Source organism: Haliotis cracherodii, unplaced genomic scaffold (genome assembly GCF_022045235.1).
Source record: "Haliotis cracherodii isolate W230 unplaced genomic scaffold, xgHalCrac1.p SCAF_5, whole genome shotgun sequence".
Taxonomy (NCBI): Eukaryota; Metazoa; Mollusca; class Gastropoda; order Lepetellida; family Haliotidae; genus Haliotis; species Haliotis cracherodii.
This window is the reverse complement of record NW_027266308.1, coordinates 68,988,092-69,000,118: the sequence shown is the minus strand read 5'-3', so window position 1 is coordinate 69,000,118 and position 12,027 is coordinate 68,988,092. Positions and strand designations below refer to the sequence as shown.

Here is a 12,027-nt window from a genome sequence, read left to right as displayed (position 1 = left end):
TGATATTACACGGTCATTCCTCCACACTGAGCTTGCACGACAGAAATGGTGTATATTCAATTCAAAACGGCGCTAATCCCAACTCACTCACACACCCACGTTGCTTCGTAAGAGGCGACTAACGGGATCGGGTGGTCAGGCTCGCTGACTTGGTTGATGCACGTCATCGTATCCCAATTGCATAGATCGATGCTCGTGATATCAATCACTGGAATGTCTGGTCCAGACTCGATTATTTATCGGCGTTAAACAACAAACAAACCCACGTTGCTGGGGATACTAAGACTTCAAGTCTAAGATAGCCGTTCTGTACCCCTTGTTTCAAATAAAGAGTGAGTGAGTATGGTTTTACGCCGCTTTTAGCAATATTCCAGCAATATCACGGCGTAGGACACCAGAAATGGGCTTCACACATTGTACCCATGTCAGGAATATTAGATTCGCTCATACAAACAAGCCAGTGTAATGTGTTTGCTTGGCGAGGCTGAACTGCACTTGTGTTTTCAAGTAATTGGCCCCGCAACACACTGCGCTACTATGAGCTGGGAGGACCTCGGCGCGACAAGCAGGTCTCATCCCAAAAGTCAGCCTGGTGTGTCGTGTTTCAATAGACCACAAGTGTGTTTATGTCAAATTTCCGAATTAAGTACGCTGGAGTAGCTACGCCTCTTCATATACAGCGATAAGGGATTGGAGTGTTCGTTAAATATATCACTTTAATACCAAAGTTTTTCTTAGATGATATACAAAAATAACCAGAGCCAGGTATTTGACAAAATACAAAGATCTGTATAACGTAACTGGCCATTTATTTTTTATTACAGACATTTTAACATATAGTATTGGTGTAAGTAGTATCAGAAAAATTCTATCGCATTTATATATATGTTTCGTCATGACTAACTGTCATGATGTCATGATCTGCCTGCATCTTCATCCCGGCTTGCAGCATGCGCTGTACCTCGGTTGTCGGGGCTGTACCAGTTAAGCCCTGCGTACAGAGGCGTGTCCGTGCAATCGTGAGTGTTGTGCCATATAAGGAATGCGCGAGACCAGTGTTCTTGCAAGTGACTCGCGTATACCGGCTTCCTATTGCCGGCTATTTAGCGTTACTTCTGTGGAATGTCACAACCAGTCACTATAACTTGCAAAACAATACCATTATTTTCCTATCAACAAGCGACCAAAGTCGAACATTCAATTACAACGGAACTTACGCTGATGTCCTGCACAGAGGCACCTGTCCATTACACCCTAACTGTGAGATCTGCACGGAGCAGGGTAGAGACAGCGTTCAGTCGCCCGAGATATTCTGTTCATTCTGAGCTTTGAATGACAGCAAGCCCTTTCACTGCATTTCGAGCGTTAAGAGCACACGAGGTTCATCAAAACTCTTTTCATCTACAATTGCCAGACAATGTCAAGCTCTGGCAAGCGGAGAGTGGTCAGCAAACACAGGACCTTGAAGGTGACCGTGGTCGGAGACAGTCAAGTGGGCAAGACGTGTTTGTTGCTGACTTACGTCACCAAGAAGTACCCAGCATGCGTCCCGGCGTCGTTCGAGTGGCATCTTGGTGAGTAGACGGATACCCAGTCTGAAGTGGCATGTCATCAGTAGCTCGGTCCTTGGTGTAATGTCTTAAGTCACTGAGTAGACGCGTACCCAGTCTAAGGCTGTCTAGACCCTATGCGTATGTAGACGGATACCCAGTCTGAAGTGGCATGTCATCAGTAGCTCGATCCTAGGTGTAATGTCTTAAGTCACTGAGTAGACGCGTACCCAGTTTAAGGCTGTGTAGACCTTATGCGTATGTAGACGGATACCCAGTTTGATTTGGTATTCCATCAGTTGCAAAAAGCAAATATGTGGTGACTCATTTGGCCTGAACCCTCTCTCTGCCGGGTGCAGTTCTGTTGTCCAATCATAAACGTATATGTCTGCTGTATCATACACAAGCTGTACTCTCAACCCTGATGTTCGGTGTGTTATATGATGTCACGGTTCGATGACCTCACGACAATTTTATGGCTATGATATATGCCTGTGGTTAACGAATGACTGTGGTATATGGCTATGGTATATGGCTATGGTGTATGACTATGGTTTTTAGCTATGGTGTATGACTGTGGTTTATGGCTATGGTATATGACTATAGTATATCGCTAAAGTGTATGACTGGTTTATGGCTATGGTGTATGACGATCGTGTATGACTGTGGTTTATGGCTATGGTATATGACTGTGGTGTATGACTGGTGTATGACTACGGTGTATGACCATGGCATATGACTATAGTGTATGCCTATGGTATATGAATATGGTATATGACAATGGTATATCGCTAAAGTGTATGACTGGTTTATGGCTATGGTGTATGACCATGGTGTATGACTGTGGTTTATGGCTATGGTATATGACTGTGGTTTATGGCTGTGGTATATGACTATGGTATATGGATAGGTGTATGAATGTGGTTTATGGCTCTGGTGTATGACTGTGGTTTATGGGTATGGTATATGACTATGGTATATGGCTATGGTATACGACTATGGTATATGACTGTGGTATATGACTATGGTGTATGATTGTGGTATATGACTATGGTATACGACTGTGGTATGTGACTGTGGTATATCGCTAAAGTGTATGATTGTGGTTTGTGGCTATGGTATATGGCTATGGTATATGGCTATGGTACATGACTATGGTATATGGCTATGGTATATGGCATTAGTATGAGACCTTCCATACAAGTTTACTAGGACCAGTTCTGGGTTCGTTATTTCCGAACAAGTGCGACCCTGGGTGAGCAGGCGTCGAATGAAGACGATAGTTTACCATATTCCACTCCTGCCCGGATGTTACGTCACGTGTGTTGATGTGTGATGCATACCACGAGAATGTCCTATTTAGAAGCTACTCGACCGTTTCCTTTGCCTTGCTACCACACAATGTGCAAGCTGCCTCTCGCTAGCACATCTCATATGACTGACGGATGATAGAGGCGTCGATCCATCACGTTGCTCGTATAAGAGTTATCCAATTCCCCAAAACAGCTGATATTAAACCAGTGTGGTTATGTAGTGGGTCACTTTGTACATTAACGGTTATTAACCACCGACATCAAATGATATGTTAATATGTTGTGCTATAATGTCCCTATGGCCTTCTCAATTGACAGCCGCCCGCCGATGCTGTGACATTTCCACTGTAGTCGGCCCAGCCCGCCTTGTTTACTTTGGCTAGAACAATTACAATTGCGGCATATTCCACATCAGATCAAGCAGTTAGGGTTTCCACAAAACCAGATTCTCCACCATTTTACAATTTTGATGTCCCTAGAATTTGAAAACAAAGACATCAGTGTTTGGGAGAGCAAACATCAACGCATCGGACTCGAGCGTTGTTATATAAAAACATCATTTTGGTTTTGAAAACTTACATGTAATCCCTTGGTAGGCACATTTGAACCTATAACTTTTGTGAAGTTTTTTTTCTTCTAGACTTAAATTGTATGTGTCGATTCAGAATTCTCAACAAAAATGTTTTTTTGAAAACATCACATTTTACATGATTTAATCATCACCGACATACGAAAATGCTTATAGAGAATGTTTATTTTGTATTACATGATAACAGATCAGGTTATGCTGAATCGTGGGAAGCCGGATATCTACAATAAAACACTGCAGGGACAATAAACCATGAGGGGCGAAACAGTACAGTCAGATGATGAAATGTACAAGCTTTAAAAATATGTACCCGTATTTTAAAAATGATGACTCCTTGAATAGAATCCGACCTCGGCAATGTCGGACAAGTCCATTTTATGAACAGGTGGGTTTGGTATTGGTATTTTCCGCATATTCTCAAAATCCTCACGTCGATTACACTCCCCTCAAACCGATAAAGTTTTACATTTCCATTCGTGACCAACACGTGCCATTCCGGGACAAGACGAAGGCACCCCTCCTGTAAGTTACGGACATATGAGAGTGGTGACGAGTGCCTCAATTCAACAGCTGATATACCCTTATATGACACTTTTGTTTCTTGTTCCAGCTGGTACCGGTTTCAACCAGAGCACCTACCCCAATATCCAGGTGGACGGACAACGTTACGACCTGGACTTCACCGACACGCTGGGACTGGTCAGTGCCACAGACAGCCCCTCAACCCCTTGTCATAAACCCCAAATCGAGCCTTAGATTTGCAGGGTGCTGTTGGTTATATAGAATGGTTGTCCCGTTAGCTGAAGTCTTCATGGTCCCAACGCCAACACGTCAGATCTGTGTCTGAGAACGAGTGTCAGTTTCACTCGCCCGCACAGCTCAAAATCCTCACATGCCTTTGTTTATTTTGAAAAAGAAAAGTAAGACGCAGATGACTTTTTTAAAACTCTTCAAGAAAACATATGATATTACATTACATGAAGGATAGGCCCTTGTCTCAAGACACGCACTTACTCTTCGTGACATCATCCGTGGGCTGCCTGCCACCCAAATTGGCGCCCTGGGTGAATGTTGTTTTAAACCGCGGCATCCAAGCTATATTACGACGCCCTGTAAATATTTGAGTCAGGGCCAGACAGCCCGCTGTTGGATAACATGATCAACGGATTAAGCTACAGACCCTGACCAACCAATCCCCAATTTAGTCTGCTCTTAAGGCAAGCACTAGGTTCTGGGGACGTAATCTGACCCCGACCAAGGATACCCTAGACATGTGATCATTGTTCTTTCAAAAGTGATATTCTTTTGGGAAACACAATTTATATTCATATTCTTTAAGTAAATGATACAGATTATGTAGCATCCTTTGCTGTATCGGGTTTCTTGTCTTTTGTAGGACAGCTCCCTGTCTCTACGGTTGCTGGAGTACATGACCACTGACGTGTTTGTCGTCTGCTTCGACATTTCCTGTCCAGAATCCTTTGAAAATGTGCGGGAAAAATGGATGCCGGAAATCCGGTCTGCCCAGCCTGAGATCCCAATAATTGTCGTTGGCACCAAACTTGACCTCCGGAACAATTCTGTCGTCAAGTCAGGCTTAGCAGAGATCGGTAAAAAGCCCGTGCTCCACGAGGAAGGTCAGAGGTTGGCACGTGAATTGAAGGTCGTGGACTATGTGGAGTGTTCATCTCTCAATAACGATGGCGTCAGGTCGGTGTTTCTCACAGCAGCGCACGCAGCTTGTATGACAAAGAAAAGCCGCGTTGGTGGAGGCCAGAATGAGCCAGAGAAAGACTGTTGTAGATGTGTGATACTATGAATAGATTGTCCACTGATTCTGTTATATTATCAAGAAACGACACATAAAATAGTGACATTCCACAGCCCTTCCTGGTATGGAGGAAGTTGAACCCACGACCCTGCTGCTGCAAGGTCAATGACGTGTAAATACAATTGGATGATTGAGGATCAGTGTCTGGATTTGCTTCCAGGATCAGTGTCTGGGCTTGCTTCCAGGATGAGGAGCTGGATTTGCTTCCAGGATGAGGAGCTGGATTTGCTTCCAGGAGCTCCCTCTGTTTCAAGCTGAACCTTCATTGTAGATCACTTCGGTAGAAATGAATTCCTAACACCAGTTCGTAATATCCGAAGAACTATGTATCAACCCTTTGCATGTAATGCTGGACTGCAGCAATCTACGGTATATTGTAAATATGGTATTAGATAGTGTCTCAAATACCCTTCATCAAACATACATTCAAAATGCAACAAGTTGAAACATTGTTCCAAAATGTTACGAAATAGGTCTTGATTTTATCAAGTGTATTTTTATCTGGTGTGACGCCACCGACTCGTTAACCTGAGTCAGTATCGACGTCATTGTAACCTGTCAGTATCGATGTAACTTGTGTCAGTATCGACGTCACTGTCACCTGTGCTAGTATCGACGTCACTGTAACATGTGCTAGTATCGACGTCACTGTCATCTGTTTTAGTATCGACGTCACTGTCACCTGTTTAAGTATCGACGTCACTGTCACCTGTCCCAGTATCGACGTCACTGTCATCTGTTTTAGTATCGACGTCACTGTAACCTGTTTTAGTATTGACGTCACTGTCACCTGTGTCAGTATCGACGTCACTGTCACCTGTCCCAGTATCGACGTCAATGTCACCTGTTCCAGTATCGACGTCAATGTCACCTGTCCCAGTATTGACGTCACTGTCACCTGTTTTAGTATCGACGTCACTGTCACCTGTGTCAGTATCGACGTCACTGTCACCTGTCCCAGTATCGACGTCACCTTCACCTGTCCCAGTATCAACGTCACTGTCACCTGTCCAAGTATCGACGTCACTGTCCCCTGTGTCAATATCGACGTCACTGTCCCCTGTGTTAATATCGACGTCACTGTCACCTGTGCTAGTATCGACGTCATTGTAACATGTGCTAGTATCGACGTCACTGTCATCTGTGTTAGTATCGACGTCACTGTAACATGTTTTAGTTTATCGACGTCACTGTAACATGTTTTAGTTTATCGACGTCACTGTAACATGTTTTAGTATCGACGTCACCGTCACCTGTCCCAGTATCGACGTCACTTTCACCTGTGTCAGTATCGACGTCACTGTCACCTGTGTCAATATCGACGTCACCGTCACCTGTGTTAGTATCGACGTCACTGTCGCCTGTGCTAGTATCGACGTCACTGTAACATGTGCTAGTACCGACGTCACTGTCAACTGTTTTAGTATCGACGTCACTGTCACCTGTTTTAGTATCGACGGCACTGTAACATGTTTTAGTATCGACATCACTGTAACATGTTTTAGTATCGACGTCACTGTCACCTGTTTTAGAATCGACGTCACTGTCACTTGTCCAAGTATCGACGTCACTGTCACCTGTTTTAGTATCGACGTCACTGTAACATGTTTTAGTATCGACGTCACTGTCACATGTTTTAGTATCGACGTCACTGTCACCTGTTTTAGTATCGACGTCACTGTCACCTGTTTTAGTATCGACGTCACTGTCACCTGTGCTAGTATCGACTATGATTAAACCATGAAGGGTTTCTGCCTTCTGTATTTGTTCTTTACACGTGATGAGTGAACGACCTGTGTTGTGTTGCAGTCATCACCTGCATTTGAGAGACATGACTTATATATCAGGGACAGATACGACGGTATGATAGATATAGCACGACTGATATATATTACAGCGGTATGACATATATATCACGACCGTCCGATAGATCCATCACGACGGTAGGACAAAAATACCACAGCTGTAACAAATGTTATATTTGGGACAACACTTGGTAAAGTACAGATTCTTGTACTTTTTTGGGTTGAGTCCCGGCCGGGATTCGAACCAACACAGCCAGAGTGAGGCACCTAACCACAGATTAGTTAGTGGTAATCGCCTGAGTGGGTTAGATCGCTGGCTTTGTGTGCTGGCGATTAGGTGCCTCACTAGTCTGGCAGTTAGGGTTCGAATCCTAGACGGGACTCAACCAAAAAAAGTACTAGAATCTGTACTTTACAAACAAAGTGTTATCCCAATTATAACATTTGTTACATTTGACCACTTTCGAAATGGCATTGTGTGTTCATATCACAGGTGTCCGACAGATATTTCACAGCGGTATGACAAATATATCACGGTGGTATGACAGACATACCACGACTGTCCGAAGGATATAGCACGGCGGTATGAGAGATATATCACAACGGTATGACAGGTATATCACGGTTGTATGACAGGTATATCACGGCGGTATGACAGGTATATCACGGCTGAATGGCAGGTATATCACGACAGTATGACAGAAATATCACGGCGGTATGACAGGTATATCACGACAGTGTGACAGCAATATCTCGTCGGTATGACAGGATTATTACGGCTGTATGACGGGTATATCAGGACGGTATGACAGGTTTATCACGGCAGTATGACAGGTATATCAGGACGGTACGATAGGTATATCACTGCGGGGTGACAGGTATATCACGGCTGTATGACAGGTATATCACGGTTGTATGACAGGTATATCACGGCTGTATGACAGGTATATCACGGTTGTATGACAGGTATATCACGGTTGTATGACAGGTATATCACGACGGTATGACAGGTATATCACGACGGTATGACAGGTATATCACGGTGGTATGAAAGATATATCACGACGGTATGACAGATATACCATGACGGTATGACAGGTATATCACGGTTGTATGACATATATATCACGGTGGTATGACAGGTATATCACGACGGTATGACAGGTATATCACGGTGGTATGAAAGATATATCACGACGATATGACAGATATACCACGACGGTATGACAGGTATATCACGGCTGTAAGACAGGTATATCAGGACGGTATGACAGGTTTATTACGACTGTATGACAGATATATCACGACGGCATGACGCATATCATGGCGGAAAGACAGGTATATCACGGCGGAATGACATATATATATCACGACAGAATTTCAAGTTTATTACGGCTGTAGGACAGATATATCACAGCGGCATGACAGGTATATCACGGCTGTAAGACAGGTATATCAGGACGGTATGACAGGTTTATTACGGCTGTATGACAGATATATCACAACGGCATGACGCATATCATGGCGGAAAGACAGGTATATCACGGCGGACTGACATATATACATATATATATATCACGACAGAATTTCAAGTTTATTACGGATGTACACCAGGTGTATCACGATGGTATGACACATATATCATGACGGCATGACAGGTGTATCAGGACGGTACGGTAGGTATATCACGGCTGTAGGACAGGTATATCACAGCGGCATGACGGGTATATCACGATGGTATGACAGGTATATCACGGCTGTAGGACAGGTATATCACAGCGGCATGACGGGTATATCACGACGGTACGATAGGTATATCACGGCTGTAGGACAGGTATATCACAGCGGCATGACGGGTATATCACGACGGTATGACAGGTATATCACGGCTGTATGACATGTATATCACGGTTGTATGACAGGTATATCACAGCTTATGACAGGTATATCACGACGGTATGACAGGTATATCACGGTGGTATGAAAGATATATCACGACGGTATGACAGATATACCATGACGGTATGACAGGTATATCACGGCGAAATGACATGTATATAACGGCTGTAAGACAGGTATATCAGGACGGTATGACAGGTTTATTACGACTGTATGACAGATATATCACGACGGCATGACGCATATCATGGCGGAAAGACAGGTATATCACGGCGGAATGACATATATATATCACGACAGAATTTCAAGTTTATTACAGCTGTACACCAGGTGTATCACGACTGTATGACACATATATCATGACGGCATGACAGGTATATCACGACGGTACGATAGGTATATCACGGCTGTAGGACAGGTATATCACAGCGGCATGACGGGTATATCACGATGGTATGACAGGTATATCACGGCTGTAGGACAGGTATATCAGGACGGTATGACAGGTTTATTACGACTGTATGACAGATATATCACGACGGCATGACGCATATCATGGCGGAAAGACAGGTATATCACGGCGGAATGACATATATATATCACGACAGAATTTCAAGTTTATTACGGCTGTACACCAGGTGTATCACGACTGTATGACACATATATCATGACGGCATGACAGGTATATCACGACGGTACGATAGGTATATCACGGCTGTAGGACAGGTATATCACAGCGGCATGACGGGTATATCACGATGGTATGACAGGTATATCACGGCTGTAGGACAGGTATATCACAGCGGCATGACGGGTATATCACGACGGTACGATAGGTATATCACGGCTGTAGGACAGGTATATCACAGCGGCATGACGGGTATATCACGACGGTATGACAGGTATGTCACGGCTGTAGGACAGGTATATCACAGCGGCATGACGGGTATATCACGATGGTATGACAGGTATATCACGGCTGTAGGACAGGTATATCACAGCGGCATGACGGGTATATCACGACGGTACGATAGGTATATCACGGCTGTAGGACAGGTATATCACAGCGGCATGACGGGTATATCACGATGGTATGACAGGTATATCACGGCTGTATGACATGTATATCACGGTTGTATGACACGTATATCACGGTTGTATGACAGGTATATCACAGCTAATGACAGGTATATCACGGTAGTATGACATATATATCACGGTGGTATGACAGATATATCACGACGGTATGACAGATATACCATGACGGTATGACAGGTATATCACGGCGGAATGACATGTATATCTCGGATGTAAGACAGGCATATCAGGACGGTATGACAGGTTTATTACGACTGTATGACAGATATATCACGACGGCATGACGCTTATCATGGCGGAAAGTTCAGGTATATCAGGGCGGTATGACAGGTATAACAAGGCTGTATGATAGAGATATATCACGACAGCATGACAGATATATCATGAGTGAGTGAGTATGGTTTTACGCCACTTTTAGCAATATTCCAGCAATATCACGACGGGGGACACTAGAAATGGGCTTCACACATTGTACCCATGTGGTTAATCGAACCTGGGTCTTCGGCGTGACGAGCGAACGCTTTAACCACAAGGCTACCCAACCGCCCCAGATATATCATGACGGCATGACATATATCACGATGGTATGACAGGTATATCACGATGGTATGACAGGTATATCATGACGGTATGACAGGTATATCACGGCGGCATGATAGGTATATCACGGCGGCATGACAGGTATATCACGGCGGCATGACATATATCACGACAGTATGACAGATATATCACGTCGGGATGACAAATATGAAGCCATCACTTAGTTTCATTCAGTTTACAATCTTTACCAACACATGTCTTGCAGCGGTATTGGGTTTAGCCTTCTCTAGGGCCTATTTACGCCCCTCCCTGCCGCTGTGATGTGTCTGGGGTACTCCGCCCTACAGTGTATACATGAGAACAAGATGAGGGTCCAGCGTCTGCTTACATGGAGATGGTGTTTAGATGTCAATATTGCAACATGCTGCTCGGCTCCCTGCTTAGTTATCATACAGCTCGCTACTTAACTCTTAGGTAAAAATAATTACTTCAATAAAAACTGACATAAACGGATTTTAAGATCAGTATGAGTACCTAACCCCAGTGTGACAATGTCCGCCAATATTATGTTGTAAGCGTCGTATAATCCCTTCATGCCGACTTTAATCTCCCCGGCCGTATTCAGTGTTGTGACGTTTCGTTCAAATTAAATCGCCTTTCATTCCGTCTCATTATACCGGCTTAACAGTTTATAAATGACATCCTTCCTCTTCAAACTCTCATTAAGAGGCATTGTTATAGTAAGGTTCGAAACATTCACAAACTGTCCTCGCCTCTCATTCCCATCAGGAAAAGTTCAGAATCTATTTTGGGAAAACCTCTCCCCACGCATGTTGTGTACAAACAAACCTTTTTTCAACCTGTTTCTTTCTGTCATCGTATCCGTATGTATATCTCTCGACACTCTTCAACTCGTTCAACTTTCCCAGGCCGCAGGTACTCGCGTCATAAACTTGAATAGGGCGCATGTGTACCAACCAAACAGTCCCTCATGTTGACACCACTGTCTTGTAAAAGGGGGCGTGGTCGGTTTTATTGAAAAACGCTGGGATGAATATCAGTGGCGATACTATACTATCTCAATCAGGATACATGTAGATGTGATTCACGTGTGTGTGTGTGTGTGTGTGTGTGTGTGCGTGCGTGTAAGTGTGTAACATTGTTCTATGTGCTGTGACTGGAATGTTAATCCAGTTGTTTGCGAGTGAGAGGGTGGTGAGGAGCCTCCCCGCTTACCCCGGGGACACAGACGTGGTGTGAGATCCTATAGGGGGCACTTGGTTGTGTTTGTCTCCGTATTAAACTCAGCGCCCGTCTTGGTACAAATTGTCTCACGAAAAGGGTACAATGCATTAAACCTTCCCCTTTGTTCAAACACAGCTACAAGTGTGGGTGAAATGCT

The 12,027-nt window shown here is 44.1% G+C and overlaps 1 protein-coding gene across 1 annotated transcript; it reads left to right on the top strand.

Moving 5' to 3' along the window:
- Positions 1-958: 958 nt before the first annotated feature.
- Positions 959-7,009, top strand: LOC139442785 (uncharacterized). Its single transcript, XM_071223676.1, has 3 exons — positions 959-1,574; positions 4,063-4,151; positions 4,849-7,009. The coding sequence occupies exons 1-3, from the start codon at positions 1,418-1,420 to the stop codon at positions 5,269-5,271; spliced, it is 669 nt and encodes a 222-aa protein (XP_071079777.1). The 5' UTR covers positions 959-1,417; the 3' UTR covers positions 5,272-7,009.
- The last annotated feature ends 5,018 nt before the right edge of the window (positions 7,010-12,027 follow it).

Excerpts from the sequence above, each read along its gene's own strand:
- LOC139442785 (XM_071223676.1), top strand. The coding sequence starts at position 1,418 with ATGTCAAGCTCTGGCAAGCGGAGAGTGGTCAGCAAACACAGGACCTTG. Across the intron at positions 1,575-4,062 it reads GTCGTTCGAGTGGCATCTTG|CTGGTACCGGTTTCAACCAG; the intron begins GTGAGTAGACGG and ends TTCTTGTTCCAG. Across the intron at positions 4,152-4,848 it reads TCACCGACACGCTGGGACTG|GACAGCTCCCTGTCTCTACG; the intron begins GTCAGTGCCACA and ends TGTCTTTTGTAG.